Source organism: Odontesthes bonariensis, chromosome 12 (assembly GCF_027942865.1).
Source record: "Odontesthes bonariensis isolate fOdoBon6 chromosome 12, fOdoBon6.hap1, whole genome shotgun sequence".
NCBI classification, from domain to species: domain Eukaryota; kingdom Metazoa; phylum Chordata; class Actinopteri; order Atheriniformes; family Atherinopsidae; genus Odontesthes; species Odontesthes bonariensis.
In genome coordinates this window covers 15,991,165-16,012,864 of record NC_134517.1, presented here as the reverse complement: position 1 = coordinate 16,012,864, position 21,700 = coordinate 15,991,165, and the positions used below count along the sequence as shown (strand labels likewise).

The 21,700-nt window shown below is 42.1% G+C and overlaps 3 protein-coding genes across 3 annotated transcripts; all 3 read right to left on the bottom strand.

The window, feature by feature from the left end:
• Positions 1-146: 146 nt before the first annotated feature.
• kbtbd7 (kelch repeat and BTB (POZ) domain containing 7) lies at positions 147-5,586 on the bottom strand. The gene has a single exon (XM_075479282.1). The coding sequence runs from the start codon at positions 5,220-5,222 to the stop codon at positions 3,351-3,353; it is 1,872 nt and encodes a 623-aa protein (XP_075335397.1). The 5' UTR covers positions 5,223-5,586; the 3' UTR covers positions 147-3,350.
• Positions 5,587-7,022: 1,436 nt separating this feature from the next.
• LOC142395954 (uncharacterized) lies at positions 7,023-7,765 on the bottom strand. The gene is made up of 3 exons (XM_075478501.1): positions 7,745-7,765; positions 7,501-7,664; positions 7,023-7,257 (listed from the first exon to the last, which is right to left on the bottom strand). Exons 1-3 carry the CDS (start codon positions 7,763-7,765, stop codon positions 7,023-7,025), a joined length of 420 nt encoding a protein of 139 aa, XP_075334616.1.
• Positions 7,766-8,773: 1,008 nt separating this feature from the next.
• slain1a (SLAIN motif family, member 1a) lies at positions 8,774-20,652 on the bottom strand. Its single transcript, XM_075479281.1, has 9 exons — positions 20,031-20,652; positions 18,358-18,494; positions 15,414-15,530; positions 14,358-14,468; positions 14,042-14,191; positions 12,196-12,525; positions 11,586-11,774; positions 11,094-11,427; positions 8,774-9,641 (listed from the first exon to the last, which is right to left on the bottom strand). The coding sequence occupies exons 1-9, from the start codon at positions 20,480-20,482 to the stop codon at positions 9,566-9,568; spliced, it is 1,896 nt and encodes a 631-aa protein (XP_075335396.1). The 5' UTR covers positions 20,483-20,652; the 3' UTR covers positions 8,774-9,565.
• Between the last annotated feature and the right edge of the window lie 1,048 nt (positions 20,653-21,700).

The window sequence follows — 21,700 nt, the reverse complement described above, 5'->3', positions numbered from 1 at the left end:
TGCTTTGCAGTTTTATGCACACACTACTTTTGGTTAACATAATTAATGACAGGGTAATGAATGATCTATTTCTCCTATCGTAAGTGCAAGTTATTTTTCTTCAAAGTGATGCCATTTAAGTTAAAAACTCCATCCTCTGGAATATTGGACCTTTCTGTTGCCAGTCACGCGACAAAGCACGATAAAACCAATCGAATTTATTTTGTTTGACACCATATTAAGCTTACAACATTTGTCCTCTTTTGACCTTCACTGTCAACATTGGGTGGCAATCCAACAGACTTAAACATCCAAAATGCACACAACTAAAGAACTCTATCAAACAGGGATGTTTAAATTTGACCCATAATCCATAACAAGTAACTCCTTCCTTTTCCCTCTCACACATACACCACAACCAGCAAAGCCAGCACTCATTTACCAGTTGATAATGCACATCAAGCAAAATTCACGCAAAATTTTTCTACAGTCAAGAATGCTGTACTGTTCCATCTTCTCCGAGAAGCTGATCTGACTTCATGGTCATTCGAGATCATGTGGTTGTTACATTGAAATGTGCTGTATCTCATTGTTTTTTTTTTTTGTTTTTTTCAGTGTTTCATCTACAACAGTTACGTGTAGTAGAGCTGGCAGATTAGAAACAATGATGAAACTCGAATGATAATCTGATAAGTGAGTGTAGGAGTTGCTGGGTGAGGACAGCGGCTTCTCAGCAGTTCCATGATGTTTAAATGAAACATCCTCCCAATTATCAGGATCCAAATGATACTCAACCCCCCCTGAATTTTTATTTCTTATTAGAGCAGACGTTAAATAAAATATAGATTTAAAAAAACAAACCCAACAACATACATGTAAACCCAACAGTTTCATATCAGTCTCATTAAATGTAGAGTTTGTCGGCAAAGCAACCGATTCTTACCACAAACAAAGTCAATCATGGCAAACAATCTTTTGCTGAAGCCTTAACCTGAGAGAGCACCCAGTGGTTTTTCACAGCTCCGGCTGTGTGCTTCATCACATTGACATTAAAAGGATCGTTCATTTGCCCTGTTTTGTTTGAAGTAAAAAGAAAAAAAAACAAACAAAAAAAAACAAGAGGCCCATCATCCCAAACACAGAGGTCATGATTTTACACCAGTCTGGAGCAGGCGTTTGCACATTTATTCCCTCCAAATACAATAATTCTGCCACAAAGCATTAAAAAAGACCCCTCCACTGATTTGTTGTTTGTTTTTGTTAGTAATGGAAAGCAATACTTGGCATGTGCAGATTTCCTTTACATGTTGTGTATCTCACAGGTGTAGTAGAGCCAGCTTCTCAAACTAGGTCGATAAAATGAATCGGTACTGCTCTTAAAACGCAAAGTATCAGACAAAAGCATCATGGCTGTGTTTTAAAAACCCTTATCTGCTGTACCACCCTTATGCGTTATCTGTCTTATCCACATGCTCATTCTCAGTTGCTGGCATATGAATTCTGTCCTGTCGGGTTAACAACAAAAGAATCCAATTCGATATACGATGGGATTCCAACTCAATCACTGATTAAGTTAAATTGAATTAATTTAATAGAAATTTTTGGGGGAAAAAATCATGCCGGTGAATAGGCTTAACAGCTGTGTAGCCTAATAGTTTGAACTTATTGACCCTTTCTCTACTACTGTCATGGTCCAGAGTGACACAGTCATATTTGTACCTCTTAAAATGGAGCCACCGTCTTTATTTGCCTGTTACCTTGGTAACCAGGTTACCTACCTGTTACTTTACTTCAGTCTGAGATGAACAGTTAGTTGAGAGTTTGGGGTTAAACCCAGGGTTTGTTAAAAACCTGGGTTTTAACAAACCCTAAACCAGATCCCGCAGGTTTGACTCGTTAAGTGAGCTCAGTTACAGCAGTTATTGCAAAGTAGCGCAGCAATGACCTGTCTTATTAGAAACATCCGTTTTAACAGCATCTCCCTGCTACGAAAATGAGTTTTTCACTTTTTTTTTTTTTTTTTTTTGCCGCAAAGTCTTGGATATCTACCCTACAAAGTATCCTTTGTAAGAAATCACTGCATTATGAGGATCCAGAGGTTCTTAAAACATGGACTAAGATACAAAATGTCTACATACAGTTCACTGGCTTCTGATGATCTGATTTTGACCATTCACCATGATGTATTAATCCTTTGTTTTGTTTTTTTTTTATGATTCACCTGCCTTAAAAAGAAAAAAGGTGAATAATGAGGACAGATTCCTCGCTGCGAAGGGAACCTATTGCTGTTTCTTTGTAAATAAGGGTCCTTCGTGCTTTTGGAATCGGTCCTCACTGTACGACAAGAAAAAAAAAAAACAACTGAAACCAACTTAAGCTTGTTTCTTCTCTTCAACATGTAGATAATTATCATCCACATCTGTGAGAGACATACACCAATCAGCCACAACATTCAAACAACCTGCCTCTCGTGCCTATGACGTCGCTTTGACGTGTGACACAGGCACAGGTCTTGTGGTGTTTGGCATCGACAAGTTTGCAGCAAATGTGGGAGGGGGCCTCGGTGCATTGGATTAACTCATCCTGCGGTTCCTCGGTCAGGTTGGTATCAGGCATCCTTCCTAAAATGCATCCGGAGGAAAGAGGGGGCGTGGCCCATTATAAGATGTATTAAGACCAATGCATTCACGCATTGTCAAGAAAATCTTTAGAGCCAACCTGACACGAATGATGAAATATAGCAAGGGGCCGTGACAAAACACAGAGAAAATGATGCAGCTGCATCATCGTACTCAATTGACGTCGGTTTAAAATGAGAGAGCTGAGGCAAGCATGTCTCCTTTTGATGATGCAAGCTACTTCAACTCCCCTTTCCACGTGCCTCTCGCTCACCCTCCTCTGCTCAAATTGCAAATGGGAGGGACTAACAGCTAAAGACGGTAACCGAGGATGTACAAACTGGGAAATTAGATGAAAAGATGCCCTTTATGGGTGTCTTTGCACATCCGTCAGGCCGGAGAATGCTGCAGACATCGGGGAGTGCCAAAATTGAACTAAAGGGGTTGCGGTGGGCGATACATTTTACAGTAACATCCACATAAATGGCAGGCGCCGATGTTTCTCAGCAGAACATCGCATTGCGATGAGATCATCAGAGTTATTTGTTTTACTTGTCAGTGGGTTTAATGTTGTAGCTGACTGGAGTAGAATGAAATAAAGATTTCTACCGGGTGTCCATCTGTGCTTTCGAGGTAAAGAACTGCTTAAATACTGAATTAACACTGCGACCTCCAGGCAGACAAAAGCACCCTGTAAAAACCCAATGAATTTTAAATAAGTTAAGCTTTTCTTTGACACAGTGGCACACTTCACTACCAGTTCTCATCTGAGAAAGAGCTCGAGCTGCCAGAATCGGAGTCCGCGTCGGTCAGCCCATCCAAGTCCCAGTCGGCACTCGAGCCACTGTCGTCGTCCTCCTCTGTGGAGAAGCTGTGAGCGGAGCCTAGGCACACTGGGTACACACGTGTCGAAACACACACGGGTCCCAGGGTGGACACGTACACCGCCATTATGTTCTTCCACGTGTCCCTGCCAGGGTCGTACTCATGAATGAGGACCCTGTTCTTGTTGTGCTGCAGTAAAGTCTGAGTGAGGAGGAGCAGCTTGTTGTTGTGCTGGATCACCTGATAATTTAGAGCGCGGCTGTCGATAGGAATGTCCCCCAACCTCCTCCATTCCCCTCTCGTGGGGCTGTAGGCTTTGACCACGGGGATGTCGCACACGCAGATGATCTGGTCCTGGAAAACGCAGGCTTTGTGAAGCTTGTCTCTTCGGAGTGATCCACAGTGGCGCCAGCGGTTTCTTTTGGGATCGTAGCACAGCATTCTCCTTTTGTTCACGACATAGAGGTGGTCATTTAGTGCCACCACCTGCATTTTACCCAAAGAGTGAGGCAGAGGAGCCACAAAGGTCCACTGATTCCTCTGGATGCTGTAACACTCGACCTCCTTTAATCTGGCATCAGTCACTGGATTTCTTCCTCCGAGAAGGTACACGTGCCCGTTGAGGTAGCCCATCCCCGAGTGTATTCTGCCCAGTGGCCTCTCCGCCAACTCCTGCCAGCTGTTCAGGACTGGATTGTACAGCCAGAAATGCTTGGAAAGATGGGAGGCTAGGTACAAGTTGTTGTCAGGTGTGGCACAGGCGATTAAGGACTCCATGGTGGAGCGTTTGTAATCCTGACTGCTGAGATCTTCTAAAGGAGGAGCCATGAAGTACAGGTCCTCTGAGTAAGGGTCACAGCACATGATGTTGTCGTTGGGTAGGCCAAAGAAGAGAATCATCTCTTTTGCGCTCACTCCTATTCTGTGTTTCGGTACATCCAGAGCGGCAGACTTCCCACAGCTGTCCTCTGCAGACCTGTTAAAAAAAGACGACAGGTACTTCTCGATTAAAGGCCTCGCCATGAGACTCTCCAGGAAACACTTGTCCTTCTCGCTGAACAAGTTCCAGCGCACACACTTCAGCGCTCGCAGTGCATCCTCTTCATTTGGCGGCGCGTTCACCTCTATCCACTGTAGAGCAGCCGAGCATACCTTCTTCTCACAGTCCACGTCCAAGGTATCCAGAGACAACAGGTTCTTCAACTGAACCAAGTCCAGCTCGCAAAGCTCCCCTCCATTGCACACCTGGCTGAAGTTCCTGGCTATGAAAGCTTGGGCGTTCTCCTTCAACTCAGGATTGTCATAAGTGTCCGCAAACTTCAGTATGCCCACGCAGTTGGAGAGATCCAGCCTCCTTGTCATGAAACTGGAGCAAGCCTTCCTGATGTACTCGAGCTGGAGCATGTTGGCAGCTGCGTACAGCCTCTGGACGTTGCTCTCCGTGATGGTCACCCTGCCTGTGTAACAGTAATCGATGATGACAGACATGGATTCAGAGTCCACCCCGCGGATGACAACCCTTTCCTGCATGCTCTCGTTTAATCCCCCGGTGAACATGCTTTTGAAGTAGGGGCTGGCAGCGGCTAGGACGTTGCGGCTACACAAGAAAAGTTGGCCAACGTCCCCTCCGCTCGAGTCTCCGCTTTGCTCCAGCGACTCCTCCTCACACTCCACTCTGATAGTAACGTCTCCGAGCAGCCGGCAGTCGTACAATGACTTCAGCTCATTCATCAAACCCCGGGCATGCTTCACGTCCTCCAGCACCTCGGGACCAGTGAAGCAACTCAACGCCGTAGCCATTTCTGCAACTTCAGTAAGCAAATGTACCGTTTCACGTCGGCTATGGGCTCAAAAATACACGCTGTCAGCCAGCTAACATTCTCAATAAGGCGAAAGTGCCTCTACAGTGATACTGACACATCCGCTTGCCGATGGAAACCAAAAATATGCCGTGGATAAATACATTACCAGCGACTTAAAAACTGACGGTCGCCTCTGGGTCCGAAAGACTACAGCTCCAGGTCTGGAAACCATCATAATGTTGCCTTTAAACCACAGCTAATTAATTCATTTTATCTGTAGAGTCGCTTCCAAAACTGCAACAGTTTTCATTATTTTCTCTGTCTCTGCTCTTTTCTTGTTTTGGGAGTAGCAGAGCTGTAAAGGTCCGTATCAACGGTTACTGAAACATCTTCCGGGAGGAAATGCAAAACAAAAGTATGGGTTTGTTTATAAATGTTGAGAAAATTACGTTCACCCCCTCAAATTTTCATCCCAATGCATTTTTAATAATATGGATTTATGTTTATAACTATCAACACTTATCTTCATCCAAATAAGTATTTAGAATCCCAACTTAGAAAGAATATACTCTTATTTTAAAGGCAATCTTAACTAATTTCCGTTTTTTGCTCACCGTAACACTTACAACCTTGCTAGGAAAGGGTTCGCCTTTTTGATTGGTTTGAAACTGGGTCAACCCGGGTAAGGATGATCGAGATCAGTTGAAAATCACTATGCATGAAATTTGGAAAGAATTTTAGCAGACAGACATTTTACATGATAATTTAGCATTTTGAAGCCATCTGATAATCTATATTATTATATGCGGTAATAATGACATATGTAATTAAATGTAGATTGTAATAAGTGTTATTATCATTAATATGATTATTTTTGTTGTTGTGGCTTTTCTTAACAATATTAGTACTGAGGCACACAAAATCAGATGTGAATCAAGCCTTCCAAAATTACCATAGAAAGACTAAACTGCGACATTGAGACCTAAGTATAATACAGAGAAAGACATGCTAGATTACTAAGAAGATGTATCAAATGTTAACAAAGAGAAGCCAAATTGTTCAATTGAGATAGAATTACCCAAACATTTACAAGATATAAGAGACTATTATGAAGAGGAGGGAAACAACTGTGAAAACAGACAAAATTGAGCAAATGAGACACTATGATACCAAAATAAGAGGCAAAATTACTATAAAGGAGCAGTTGTTGGATCAAAATACAAAACAGCCACTCATCTCTTTCAGTCTGAGTGTCTTTGTCCGCAGCTTGTACCTTCATAGCTCAGTTGGAGTCCCTTTTACACATTTATGCCCTGCCCTTGCGCCCTAATGCCTCTTTGTTATTATTATACATATCATTATCATTTCAAAGCTCAAAATTAAACACGTTTTTTGCTGGAAAAAAAAAATGGATTTTGTTACTTTTGGTCCTGATACTGAGTTAAATTTCCCATTTCCTATGTGTAGTTTCATGAAACCATCTGGGTTGCTGTACGCCGTATACCAAAACAACCCGACACAATCAACCCCATATCATTGTATGAAAATAAGCCAAAAAATACCTAGAACAAACAGAGAATTTTGAGATAAATCATACTCAGATCAAGCCCATGAATCTGCTTTGTAACTTTATTGCCAAATCTTTCACTTTTGACAAGATAAAAGTGCCACTACTCCTGTTTGTGTTGTGATAATGAGTCCATTTATTTCAGTGCAGGATAGCCTACACCCGTATACATGCAAGGTAGGAGGAATGGACATGACCAAAGCTGCGTTGATTCAATCTTTCAATCTATCGTTAAGTGAACCTACGGCTGAGGTCGTTGATTCTGCGCAGTGCGTCTTGGTTGCGAATGGTCTTATGGACTGTGATGATGAAGGGGAAAGCAGAGGGAAGCTCAACTCTTTTGCTCAGCTTCTGGTGACCCCAGTGGAGGCAGCGCAGTTTCTCAGCCAGATCGCGTCTGCCTGCTCGCTCCAGTCCATCCTGCAGCAGCTTGGTCTTATTGGGCTTATCCCATGACCTCTCGTACCTGTGAATGGATGGGAGTTTATTTGAGTGATGGAATCCACAGGTTAATACAATAATAAGACGATAATAAAACACAATCAGTGTACAAAACATAGAGTATGTTGAGTATATTGAGCACCTCTAGTGCAATGGTTTCAGATGAGCAGTTTGTATTGAATTTAAAGGTAAATTTGGAGCAAACGTGATTTAAATGACGTGTTAATATCAGAGTATGAAGTTTCACACACATGCACACACACTGTACCAGTTTTCCAACATGGTCCTGGCCTGCACGCTCTTCTCCGTGGATCTGGTGTGAAACCGTCCTATCTCAGCTCTGTCGAAGCCAAGCTCATACGCCAAAACTGTCCACTCAAAGCCGAGCTGCCTGGAAATCTCCTGCAGGGTCTTCAGGTTGATCACGGCATCCTGATGAAAAAAAAAAACACGGCACTCAAAATGTCCCAACACGAAGCGTGACAGTGAAAATGTAAACAGCTTGCACTAACCTCTTGAGCTTTGTTGGGCATTATCAGAAATTCCAAGAGGTCAGCAGCGCGGTCACACACTAAACTTCCTGCGTTCAAGTCCAATGTGAGGATTTGGTGGAAAAGAAAACCAAACAAACATATATTTGTTATCCAAATTTTCCAAGTTGCAGGTAGGGATTCTAGTAGCCCACCATGAGATGTGTGTAGAAAAAATGTACAAGGTTTGAGGGGTTACTGGGGAGACTCACTATCAACACACAAGCTTGTTAAAGATTAGTCAGTCTAGCTTCTTCGGAGCTCCTTGTGCAGCTAACTGTCGAGTCAAAGTCTGCTTCACAACCACGTAAACAAGTGGAGGGAATTCTGTATTATTTTCAAACCGAAGACCTATCTTTGTGAGTCGTCGGTCCTGTTAATGTCGGTGATATTCAAATTTCAGAACGGGTTGCCGTATGTCTGTTGAGATATACCAACCATTATGTGTTGCCTTTTTGCCTAATTTCTTTTCACCATTTCAAATTTGCGTCACTCTCAAGCCACCTTAGTTTTATTCGTCTCACACGCCTTGATCAGTCTATTGCAGAGAAAAGTGTCTTCCTTCATGAAGTTCTTTCGGGGTCTCAACGTTTATGGCCAATGGTACATTTGAAAACAAGAATGAAACGAGCAACTTCAGCAAGTTTCAGCACCTTTGCAAACAACCCAGGAAAACATAGTGGGTGCTTTTTTCCCCCATTTTTCTTTTTTCACCCTTTCCATTTTCCCTTTCGTGTGTTGGCCTTATTGTTGGCCCGTCTCCTAAAATGCAGCGAACTTGTATCGTGAAATGTTGATCTTTGTTTTGCTGATGTTGTGTATTGTTGTTGCTGTATTTTTCTCATTTTGTTCTGCTCTGCTTTTCACTTCAGTAATAAAGCTGAATAGATGTCACATTTCCAGCGACACTCTATGGTCAGGGTGTAACAATGATGTCCGGTACGCAGTGGACCTTTCAAACGTTCTCAGCGCTTTGAAAAAAATGAAAGAAGCTCCTGAAACAGCACGGAATCATTTTCAAAACATTTTTATTCACTTGAAAAAAATTAACCTCCTCTTTAACGTCTTGTCATCCATAAAAAGCATTGGGGCTCTATGTGCAATATCACCGCATCCATTATGTTGATCGAAGACAAAATTTTCAATGGAAACAGCAAATAAAGAGAAACAAGCCATAATATGATTTGCATACCGATATAAATCAATTTCATACTTGACATAAGAAACAAAGTAGATCATTTATGTGAACATGTTAATCATGATTCTGATCCAAAGTGCTGTGAGGTCCAGCCAATAAATATAACTCACAGGAATTAACGCCTCCTTTAAACAGGCACAGGAAGTGACTTAATTCCAACTTCATCTTTATTTCTGACTCCCAAAAAAAACAAACAAAAAAAACTTGCTAAATTAATCGTATTAAATTATTATTGGGTTATTTTTTTTGCAGGGTTTCAGCTCGACTGAACGAAAGCAATACCTATCTACAACAAGGGAAAAAAAGAGATAAAAAGTCAAGAGCATCCATTTGATATTTAGCAACTGATTATCAGTGTATTGCATGTTGTTGACATTGTGTGTGCGTGTGTGTGTATGTGTATGCGTTCAAGCAGATATTAAAGGTCCAGCCTGCTGGACCCGTACTGTTCAAGATCTCTACTTTAATCCTTCAGTCAGGAGTCGTGCTTTAAATTCATCGTTAACAGTCACTTTCTCTGGGACCTCCTGGCAGCATCGGTTCATATCAGTTGGGTCCCAGGCAGCGTTACCCTGTGCACCTTTCACGCCTCAGTTCATTTGGGTTCAGTAGCAGCCGTCTTTCCAGCTGCCGTCCCTCAGGGCGCTCAAAGCAGCCAGGCTCTTTGGAGGAGTCAGCAAACTGCAGACGGAAAGAAAGAAATCCACTGAGCATCTAAATCTTAAATCCAATTTTTAAAAATGCACGATCAAGTGTGATTTCAACTGGACCCGTAGCACCTCTCACAGGTCAGTCTAAGCACATGTTTGAACACCTGCAGTGTGCCCAATTTCACACTAGTCATGCTCGGTATACCGGAGGGCCTGCAGCTAAAGGCTTAAAATACGTTAAACTTAAAGTGAAAAGCACACGTTTTTTTTTTTAATGTGGAAACACATGGAATGCAGGAGTGGACCACTAATCTTGTGGTTAAGAGATGAGCACTCCATTGATGAAACTAAAATGGGCAACTTTCTAGCATAAGTGCACTGGAAAATTACAGTAAGTGCTACATTCACACAATATCTGCCTAAGTGGTCTTTTTTGTTTTCACATGCCATCCCTCTGGAACATCTCTGGAAAGTTTAGGGACTGCAGTGCATGTGTGCAAAAAGCTTTGGTGACATAATTGCCACATGTCATACAGGACATTTGCCAAGAAAGCTAAAAATCTTCCAATATTTAGTTTGTTACTTGTTTGACCAACAAAATAATGAAAATTATAATAATCAAATTCTTGCCCTTTGTGGCTTGAAAGTTCTTTTCAGTGATTACCAATTATTGTCAAAATAATTTCTCAGTACTTTTGAGTTTATTGAGTAATACAGAATGTACCGCAGATGTGTCCTTGCACTTTTCTTGCAGTAGATGTTCAAGGATTCAAAGACTAACCCATATTTTGTCATGATGTGGAACACAGTTCCCAGTTAAAGGCTCAATGATAAAAAAGGAACAATCTGTTCAAAACAAGGGGCAAAATAAAGAGCAAAAATATACAAAAAGGAGACATAATTGCAAAGAATCAGTGTGCCGTGTGCAAATCGTGTGCAGAGAATAGTGCAAAAGGCTGGTTTCACATGGTGGACTGCCGTTTGTAAGGAGCAGCAAAACTGACGAGGCTCCACCAGAGTTCAAGATTCTTACAGCTTCAGGGAAGAAGCTGTTTCTCAGTCTGGTGATTCTCCTCCTGCTGCTCCGCACGAGGCTCCGGCCTGAGGGGACGGGGACGAACAGTGTGCGTGCGGGTTAGGTAACACCTAATGTAGTTGACCCTGATACAATATGCACTGTAGGCCATCACTGCTTTCAGAAGCAGAGCTGAAAACTCAAATCACGTCGCTCTTTCACGTTTTTACGGCACAGACACAGAAAAAAAAAGCATGCCGCTGTTTAGGCAATCAACTGCAGCATTGTTGGACTTACAAAAGACAATTAGAAAAGAAAAAAAACGGTAGTCACGTGTGGTTCGATCAATTCTCTCTAACCCCACTGGATTGTTTGTTGATGTTTAAAAGGATTTCCACAGCTTTTCGTTTACAACAGAAATAGACCTGTGATGTGCGCAATTGTTGGAGTCAATGCATTTGTCTTTACCTGCGTGTCGGTTGTGTGATTTTACTTGCACGTGGAAGTCCACTTGCTCCGATGAAGGAGGCCGGTCGAGGAAGGGAACTGCGTGGGGCAGCAGACTGGTTGGTGCTGGCTTTCAGGGCCTGTGGCAGCAAACTGCTGCTGGGTTTGAGGGGCTGAGGCAGTGCAACACTGCTTGGGATGGAGTTTAAACTGGTGGAGGTGGACAGAGAGGTGGATGTGGGACCCTGCTGCACTGTAGGGCTTACATAGGCTGTTGCTTTTAGAGGGTGTCGCAGAGTGGTGGGGAAGTTTCCAACGCTCTGGACTCGTTGGCCGAGCTGGCCTGGGGAAGGAACTGAAGAACAACAAGAGATCAGTTAGACAATATGGAAGGTTACATTACTACATTTGTTGATGTCATGCCTTCAGAAAAGAGAACTATGCATGTAATCATACATAAAAATGAGTGCAGCACAGCTGATTTACAGACAGACACAAACACAAGTGTCTTACTGGAGGACTGGAGTCGTGCGAGTCCATTGGATGAATCAAAGCTCTGGCTGCTCCGGAGGGAGGGCATCGCTGGCAGGGAGGAAGGGCCATTGGAGGGTGGGTTGGCGGGGGAAGCCAGGCAAGGAATACTGGGAACACTAGGCATGCTGGGAGCTCGGATCAGGTTGGGCATGCTTCTTCGTAGCTTGTCTATGCAAGAATATCAAAAATTGTGATCAGGTCTTATGTGTGTGGAGTCCATTTAGTGCTCTTGAGGTGTTTCACTTACAGTTCCAATGTAAAAGGAAGAGCTTGACACTTTTGTTTCTTGTCTTGAATCTAAAGTGAACTAACCAGCCACTAGATGGCGCTTTATATCTATTATACAGATAAGACTGTAATGCATGGATAATAATGCATGGATCTTCTTATATTTCTCTTACCAAGAATGTAGCAAGGTTTATTGCACATAAAGTAGCACTTTTGTACAAGGAAACATTTTTTTTTAAATGCAGAACATGCAGAAATTTTCTAAAAGGGTAAAAAAAAAAAAAAAGGTCAAGCCGCAGCTTGGGTTATTTTGGAGGAGATTTAGGGATCTCCTACGTCAAAGAATCCAATAAGCACTCACCTGTGCTGCCTCTGTATGCTGTGTGTGCTTCTGTTATCAGGCTGGAAGGTCCAGAGAATTGAGAGAGTCCACTGAGGGAAAACTGAGGGGTGGCTGAGCTGCGTCTGCAGTCTCTGAAACTGGAGAAGGTGTGAGAATGGGGCAGGCTGCCCCGCTGCATAGACCCTGTGCGGAAAAGCCGAGGCTGGGGAGGAGGGAGCTGGTCGTACCCCTCGTCCTCCTCATCCTCCTCCTCCAGATCCATCTCGCTGCGCCTCAGGGAGTGCAAGGAGAAGCTGGAGCTGCGGTGGGTGGCTGTGGCTGAGGTAGAGGCGTAGTCCTGTCGGAGACCTACAGGGTGATGGATCAATGCTTTTATCTATGGAGGAAAACATGAACCCGGGCCTCATATAGTATGTCGTCATTTTTTTCTGGAGGCGCCTCTCATCCATTATTCAGCTATAGAATCTGTAAACCAGACTGATACAGGAAGTTTATCTGAAATGTCCTGCATAATTTAACAGCTTTCTACTCAAGTTAAACCGTTTAAAGGTCAGACATGATTCTGAAATTTAGCCATTCATCAGAAATGTAACAGAGTGATCCATTTCAGTCTCACAAAGCTATACTGCAGATCGGCACTTCTTCAAAACTGCAACCCAATGATTAGTTCAGCAATAAAATACAGCGGAAAAAAACACCTCCGTCTGAGAACAGCTATTGTGACCCATAAATGTGGTTCTGTTTGCAGCTGTGACTCAATAACCTTCAATTTTCCCAAGCTTTTCTACATACAGTAATGTGGAATATATAGGGCAACCACAGTCATTTCTGAGTTTTTTTTATGAATTAAGACTATAAAATATAATATAAAAAATCATCAGATCTAAAAAAACTGGCCAATACAACCTCAGATGAACCACATCACATATTACACAGTGTTCACTATTTGTCAAAACTAAGCAAAAATGCACGAGTTGTGCGTGAAAAACTAACAACACCGTCGCTGCTTCCGTAGGAATTAAAAGATTGAGTACATAGCAGCCAGTTGCTGCTAATCATAAGCATTTGATTAATTGATCATTAGCAAGTGTAACCACCTCTGTAAATACAGTAGTTAATGCAGTTAGGAGTATTCCGGTGTCACAATGCCAAGGAGGAAAAGACATCCCAGAGAGTTCACCTCAAGGACAGTGTTCAATGTTCAGAGAAACTGCAGAAAACCCAAGAGCCACATGTCAGACTCTACAGACTTTAGTTAGCATGTTAAATGTTAAAGGTTATGGCAGTATAATAAAGAATAAAAAAACAGAACAAGTAGGGTTTGTTTGATTGGATTGTCACGGAAAAGCCTCTTTTCTCTAAAGAGAACACGGCAGCATGGCTTCGGTTTGCAAAGTTGCACTTCTGGAACAATGTCCTCTAGACACTGAGATCAAGGTGGAGAGGTTTGGTCATAATACACAGCTACACGTTTGGAGAAAACCAAACACAGCATATCAGCACAAACAGATACCATCTGTGAGGCACAGGCAGTGGTGAAGGGCTGAAGGTTTGGGCTTGATTTGAAGCCACAGGACGGGGGCCCCTTGCAGTCATTGAGTCGACCATGAACTCCTCTGCATACCAAAGTATTGCTGAGTCAAATGGGACGGCTTTTGCTGTCTTTCTGACAGCAGAATCTTGGCTGAAACTGGGTCATGCATCAGGACAATGATGCCAAACACAGCAGCAAATCTACACACACGATGTCTGAAATGCTTAAATGGTAGGACCTTAACTGTGCATAAGAAAACGCTGCAAGCCTTAATGTACTGAAGCAATGTCATTGCATCTAGTATAAAACGTGATTTTGTAGCGGACTCACTCTCCTCCTGAAGCCTTGCCATGACCTCCACATCTGTCATGTCCTGCAGTTTGTAGCTCATGGTGATGGAGTCATCCTCCAGCTCTGACACACCCGCTTCACTGTCCAGGGAAGACTGGGGTGTGATGGCTGCATGACGGCGACCGATATCTAAAATGACAAAGGAGAGGCACGTCTTTCTCACAATATTTCACTTTTCAGGGCCAAAGACATTTCCCTGAAAGTTGAGACGTTTATGCGTATATGCAGTCAACGCAGATGGCTGGTGGAATGAATGACAGAGCAGTGTGAAGACGTGTTGTCAGTGAAGTCTTACGGTGGAGAGTAGAGTTTGATAGGAAGGTGGGCGCTCTGTCGCTGAGGCTGCAGCCGGCCCTGAGAGGGAGAGTCGGCTGGAGAAAAGACTGTCCAGATGAGGACAATGGCGCTTCGAAGTAGAGAAACACAGCAAAGTAGAGAGAATATTCAACCCATACTGATATCTGTGTCAACATGAAATATGGATGAACAGGCACAATGAGCTTTTACTCTGGCAGAGTTGGAGATTGCTAGTCTCATCTCTAGGGTTTGACTTTATAATCTCTCCCCCTGTAATTTGCTGTAATCTGATTCTAAACCGCAAGTCCCAGGTCACTGAAAAATCCGGGTTATATTACATGCAGTTACATCCAAAAGCCACAGATAGTTTTGGCTCCATGTCCTGATTAATTTGGACACGAACCAGAGACATCAAGTTCGAGCTTAAACTTGAAAACGAGTTTACATTTGATCGATTGATTTCAATTGCTGTTAGTGTTGCCAGTGCCAAAATGTAAGCTGAAATCCTTCATTTGCACATTTTGTAAACAATGTGAAGCGTTTAGTTACTGTTTTGTTTTATCATTCAATTTGTAAATGATGGCGACAGTGTCAGGAAGGTTAGAAAAGCAGACTTTAGAAGATTTAGTTAAATCTTCCCCTTGTTAAATCAAGATTAACATAATGAAAAGTTGCAGCATTTGCTAATTGGCATCAAATACAGTTTTGCTGATTAAGAAAGAAAAAAGGAATAAGAAATAATTGTTTGAGGACACTGATTTAAAAAAGTTCTGACGTAGTTAAAAATATATAAATACGATCTGTAGAAAAGAAGAGAATCAAATGTCGTTGGTATTTTTAAATAGTCATCATTGCATTTAACTTTCAAATGAATAATGAACAGAATGAAATTGAATGAATTTGGATGAATTCTGTCTGTAAACAAACAGTTTTTGAGATATTTCTACAAGATTGAAAAAAGACTGAAATGTCGATGTCTTCAAATGATCCTCAGAGGCAAATTAGAGTGACTATTTCATGGTTAGTGAGAACTAGATGCAAGTCTTTGTGTTACCTGGGGTGTCAGTTAGTGCAGCAGGTTTAGTGTAAGGCAGGACGGGGCAGCTGAGGGTGGAGAACCCCTCTATGCAGCTGTATGGACGAACGGAGGAGACTCCTCGCCATCGCTTCGCTAGAAACAAGATTCCAGCACAGGGACACGTTAGTCTGATTGCTTCACCATGTAGCACCACATACAGCGCATTGATTTATATACTCTAACACACTCCAACCAATGTTAATCTGCCTCATGCAGATCAGTATTGATGCTGTAAATGATTGGGTCCAGGAGGCAGATACAGTAAGACAGGGTTTAGCTTGCCACTGCAGCTTTTTTTGGGCTAAATCACAGATTTGTGTTTTGGATGGATCTTAGGTTAAGCAGGGATTGTGCTTGTAGGCTACATCCTTTTCCCAAAATTGGAATTAGACCACTGTGGACTGATTTGGGATATGGAGGTTACATGTACACTGTTTCAAATTTCCAGTGTATCAATTTCATTGTACAATACTGTCATAACTCATGCTTTATCAAATGATTATAATAGTAACTAATGGATTATGTAATGGTTGAAACAGCACTGATTGGAGTTTGCAAGCTAGTCTCAGATATGAAAAGCTTGACTAACCATTGTTACTGCCTTGCCAAGGCCTTTCTTCCGATTCAAATACTTGTTATTAATGCTCATAAAAAAAATGTGATAAATCCACACCAATTAAATCAAATAGACACACTTTATAAACGCTTATAGAAGGTAAAACTATTATATTTCGCCCTCGAATGCTGACTAGTAGAAAGCAAATTTGCCTCAGTTGCATAATGTGTGTTCAGTGTGTAAACAGTGGGTTTGCCCTCACTGATTGGTAGTCAGAGGAGCGCCCACTTGACAAAGTGGAGCGCTTGGCATTCCTGACACAATTAGGCTTAACCACTACTGGATAAAACTAGCATTCACAGCAGGTTACACAAACAACTGACACTGAATCTCAGACACAAGGATGTATTCAGGACCCACAGGAGGAGAGCCAACCTTCGCTGAATACAACTTTAGAAAAAGAAGAGGAATCTGACCCGTCCACACACACCGAGGAACATCCACACCAGCACTTACGAATGTGCAATTACTTGGTCGCAGCATGGACACGCGTTACGTATGGACCCTCAGTATGAGAATATTTGATCACAGAAGCTTCTTAGGAGTTTCAAAATCAAAGCACACATATGCACAGCATATGTACAGCACAGCGTGTACCCACGCACGCAAAAGTGTGTGCCATCACGGCACAAGAGTCTCTTATAAAGGCTGTTGGAGCAGCGAGTGTTGTGCAAACCTACTTCAAAACTCCATTTAATGTAAGCATGGTTTCCGTGGAAACCATATTCCATGCATGAGTGTGGAGACTGTAAAGCATCAGATCTAAAAGTGGGTCGAGCAGCAAGTATATCATTATGGTGTTCATATATACATATATATATATATATATATGTGTGTGTATATATATATATATATATATATATATATATATATATGTATATATGAACTAATTTCATTTTATCCTTGAATAATCTCACTAATCCCTTGTCCCAGATAAGGAGAACATGCCTAAAAATGGATACTGTCGCCTGCTATGAGTAAAGGTTATGCAGCAGTTTCCAGGCAGACAGACACACAACATTAGGCTCATTCTAAACTGCTGAGGTGGCTCAGTCAGCACAGAAATCACAGATTTATTGGCTGTCAATGAGTAACGGATAGTGGACAAAGTTGATAATGTTCTAATCATTTAGGCCGGCATTGCCGGACAAATATGCAAATGCAAATCAGTCCGTAATCTCTCGTCTGATTTGTCAATGTCCAATGGGCGTTATGAACCGGTGCAAACAAAAATGACCCTAAATGCAAGCTGATGAGCCTCAAACCAATCATAGCAACAAACTGTGGGATGTATGACCTCGCTGGCGTTCCTCTCCTGTCAAATAAAACCTTCTAATCTTATATTAGAAATACAATTTTGATTGGATGTTGTGGGAAACACTAGCTGGAAATCAGTTTGAACGGGACGGGGGCCAAAACGCTTCTGCCACAGCGAATGAAACGTCAGGTCTTGACTAATCTGGATCCTAATAATCATGCATGTACACGGGCAGGTAAACAGTCACTGTCAGCATGTAAAGTACTTCAACATCTTCCAAACATTGCACTAGATAAATATGTAAACATGCTTGAAGCCATGTCTTAACTTAAAACAGACAGCATTTTGGGAAATAGGCCTCACTCTGCGTTCCAACTGAGAATTAGACAAGAAGATAGATACTACCCTCGTTTTTCTCTGTGCAATACGAAGCTGCAGCCTAAACATGGTGAGCTTAATTTAGCATAAAGCCCACAAAGGAGGTTACAAAAATCTGACACAAATAAATAAATAAATAAATAAATAAACTACACTTGGATTTTTTTTTACATGGCTTAGATAAACATAAAGATCAGTGACATTTAGAGGTCTTTGTAGACCAATTTTTATACCTTAGGATGTAGCTAGGCAAGCATTTCTCTCTTGTTTTCTGTTCTTCAAAGTGTATCGACGTTCTCATCTAGCTCTGTGCAATAGAGCAAACAATGCCTCTCCCAAAAAGTCAAAACTAATTCTTAAAAACATACAGATGCAATATGAAAAGGAAAATATTTTCATTTGAATTTTTTGACACAAAAAATAGTGATTTAGCTTAAACACTAGAATCCTTTTTACACTATATTTTCACATGGAATAGCTGATCAATTCTCCGAAATCAGAATGTTCAGACTCCCTTAGACTTTGTTAAATGCTCTAACTTTCGAATGCTTAAACTTTCAAAAGACAGGGCTGCATACAGTTCACGCATTGCAGCAGAAGTGCTGTTCGTGTCAAAGGCCAGACAGCCCGATGGTCCTGGGGTGATCTGGGAGGTAAGTGCACTGTACCTTGGTCCAGTCTGTGACAGAAGGTCATCTTAGCCAGCTCCACCTCAGGCCCAGGGTGGTCCAGGACCTGCCTGCACCACTGCATAGGGCTGAGGGCACTCTCACTGTGCAGCTTCGCTTTGGGGCTCACGTACAACCTGCCAAACAACGCACAAACACCAGTAAGGTCCTGTAACCTTTACAGCCCCAGTGAGTTGAACGAGCACAGGGCTGATTTATCTGTCTCATCTGCCTCAAGGAAGGTAGCTAATGGATGAGTTTTACAGTGTTTTACAAAGTGAAAAAGCAATTGTAACAGTGGCGCCACGATTTATGGAGCCAGTGAAAATTGTAAAGCCTATCCATTGTAACGATGTAGACTGTAGAATATCACTGCTACAGCAAGACACAGGAAGGTTTATTGTGGCTTAAAACAAAGGGTGATACCTGTAGATTACTAAGATCAAAGAAGATTAAGCAAATTCTGGATAACTGCCAACAGTGTCAGTCGTTTTTCCAAACAAAAATTGAACAGATTTCCAAGGTTTCAGCTTCTAATGTCTGAGTGCTGCTCATTTCATTTGTAATATCTAAAAGCGAATGAAACATTTTGTGGATTTAGAATGTCAGTTCAATGAAAAATGACATTTTGTACATCTTAAACACCAACAATGAAACAATGAAAGAGTTTATCAAGAAGAAGTCATGAAAAAATGAATCATTTGTTTTAACCTCAGAAGCTTCTGGCAGGAGAGAAACAAAACCTCTGGCAACTGGAAAAAAAGTTATTAGACTCGCTATTAGGGAAACACATCTTACCACTCAGTAAAGACGATAGAACAAGATGATTCTAAATGTCACTTTTTACTCTAATGACAAGCTTATAAAATGAATCAATGAACCAAGATCTCCTGTTTGTCTGTGCTACACGGAGTGGTAGTTTCCTAAGATAGATCCTGAAATGATTGATTCCCAGAATTTAAAAAAAAATGACGTGTCACCTCTGTTTCCAAGTGCAAGAACACACTTTCATTCAACTAGGCCATGGACTTTCGCTGACTTTAGGGTCAGCTTGTCATGTTAAATGGAGCAAGGATGTACCAGTGCAGTGAATGTAGGCTGAATCCTATCGGTGCTGCACTGAACTGTGAGCTACATTTTCCACATCATCACATCGGATGCAGAAAGCTGGAGACGGTTTAGTAGTCAGGGTGTCAGTGTGCAAGCAACCAAAGTCAGCAGCGACTGTTCTTCAGAGTAGTTCAGCCTGGGGCTGAACACCACGCACAAAGCCAAGCTGTTTGATCACAAGCTGAAGGGGGTCATTGTTTCTAATTTCATCTCAGAGCAACCTTACTCTGAACAGCTACCTATCCTGCATGCACCTTGCATTACAGGGTGCAGCTAGTGTCAGGTCAGTTTTGTTGTTTTTCCACCTATAAAAACCACTGCAGATTATACTTGCATACACCTCCACTCCACCAGGAGAAGAATCAATAAGGCAATCGATTAAAAGATACACGACAGATTCACATACTATCTTAAAACTGTGGCTTGTTGCCCGTCCTCTGGCCCGTAAAGCATCTATTATTGTCCCTCAAACACAAGGGACGCGGAATTCTTCATTTTACATCCACAAAGGCATACAATGCAAGGCTGTAAACAAAAGTGGCTGACACAAGCAGAGTGATTACCAGCTATCCGGCTCTCCAACGGGGAGCACGGCGTTGAGGTCCAAAATATCAACCTCATCCAAAACAGTTGTGGCACCAGCGGCGCCGCTGTCCTCCACAGCGGCATCAGGAGACACCGAGCTCGGCTGAAAATAGGCGAACGGCTCCTCCGCTGCACCCCGACGCGCGGAGACACAAGAACGCGACCGCGTCGGACTCGATATGTCATATTTACTGGGGAAATTGTCAGTGGAGCACGTCGTAACACCATGCAGACACGACAACGAGGTCTGGAGATGAGGGCCGACGGAGCAATTGTTTACAGCGTTCGCTCTCGTCCGCAATTGTTCGTTTTGCCTCTCCAATTTTCGGACCAATTCCTGAAGCTTTAACACCTCCAGCTCCGCGTTGGTGATTTTATTGTTGCCGTTGACGTCTGCCATCATCTGGGGGCTCAACACCTCTGCTTCCATTTGGTAAAAAGCACATTGAGAGTGGCAAAAAGCACGGCCTGCCTGCAGAGGGTCCTATTCAAATCAGAGAGGGTGTCCAGATTCCCCAGTTTAAAGCCACCACTCACACGCACTCCCAGGCTCACACTGATGCTGCTGCTGGGATGACTGCACAGCCGCCACCTCATTGGTCAGCAGCCTGGAGTTGAGCTCCCATCACACCACAGCTGAGGAATTGTTTATTACGATCGCTTCATACATCCACACAGCACCAGTGTGCGTCTTTGTTAACTTGGGCGGTTTTTTTGTTGTTGTTGTTTAATGATGTTTTTTTTTTTTTTTTTTGGTTCGGATTGACAGTGGATGATGTCGACTAATTTGCATCCAGCCATAAAATATGCTATAAAGAACATTCACACCTGAATCATAGGGCAGCTCGAAAAGTCATTTAAGAAATAGGCTAACAGTTTGTCCATAAGTGGGTCTTTTACAAAAATTAAAAACATGTTAATTACTCGTTCACATAATCTCTACTATTTGGTTAGAAGAATGTATTGTAAAATGTGTGATATTCAAATGAAGGAGAAGCTACATTAGCTTTAGACAAGTTTAATTAGCCTTGTCCAGGCACAATGGCAAAAAAAATGTACCAAATTGTCAGAAATGGGATAATAAGATTACTAAACTGAAATAAGTCACACACACATTTCGTTATACAGTTGGTACACAGTTCTCTAACTTCTTTGTAGCTAATAGAGTGAAAGAACATTAGCGTAACTGACATTGAATGGCACATAAATGCTGGCTATGCTTTCAAAATGGCTCTCTCAAAGACTTATCCCTGTCTGACTAAAGATTCATATGTAAAACTTTGGTTGTCTCTATTAAATTCATACTAATCTACTTGGCTAACATTTGCATACTTATCAGCAGAATGTTTAGGTTGATGTGCTGGGGTAACTAACTGGCCATGAATATGTGTGGTGCAGTTTAATTACCCTAGTTGATGAAATAAGATCAACAAATATTTACAAGAGGATGACCTATGTTGTATTTCATGGATGCTAGAGAATTTTAAAACACTTCCCAACTGGAGCTGCCCTAGATATAATGACATCATTGAATTTTTCTGCTACGCTATGGCACTCTTGTCTGTCTGTGCACTCGTCTCCTTCTCTCGCCGGTTGACATGATCCGATATGAATTTGCTTTTCATTTAATGAGAATGCTGCCTGCCAG

What these genes read in the sequence shown, in the direction of transcription:
- kbtbd7 (XM_075479282.1), bottom strand. Translation starts at nt 5,222, where the DNA reads ATGGCTACGGCGTTGAGTTGCTTCACTGGTCCCGAGGTGCTGGAGGAC.
- LOC142395954 (XM_075478501.1), bottom strand. Translation starts at nt 7,765, where the DNA reads ATGCCCAACAAAGCTCAAGAG. An exon ending in TGCCCAACAAAGCTCAAGAG is followed by an intron (nt 7,665 to 7,744) that starts GTTAGTGCAAGC and finishes TTTTTTCATCAG; the next exon opens with GATGCCGTGATCAACCTGAA. An exon ending in AGGACCATGTTGGAAAACTG is followed by an intron (nt 7,258 to 7,500) that starts GTACAGTGTGTG and finishes ATCCATTCACAG; the next exon opens with GTACGAGAGGTCATGGGATA.
- slain1a (XM_075479281.1), bottom strand. Translation starts at nt 20,482, where the DNA reads ATGGAAGCAGAGGTGTTGAGCCCCCAGATGATGGCAGACGTCAACGGC. An exon ending in CTGTCACAGACTGGACCAAG is followed by an intron (nt 15,531 to 18,357) that starts GTACAGTGCACT and finishes TCTTGTTTCTAG; the next exon opens with CGAAGCGATGGCGAGGAGTC. An exon ending in AGCATACAGAGGCAGCACAG is followed by an intron (nt 11,775 to 12,195) that starts GTGAGTGCTTAT and finishes ATTCTTGCATAG; the next exon opens with ACAAGCTACGAAGAAGCATG.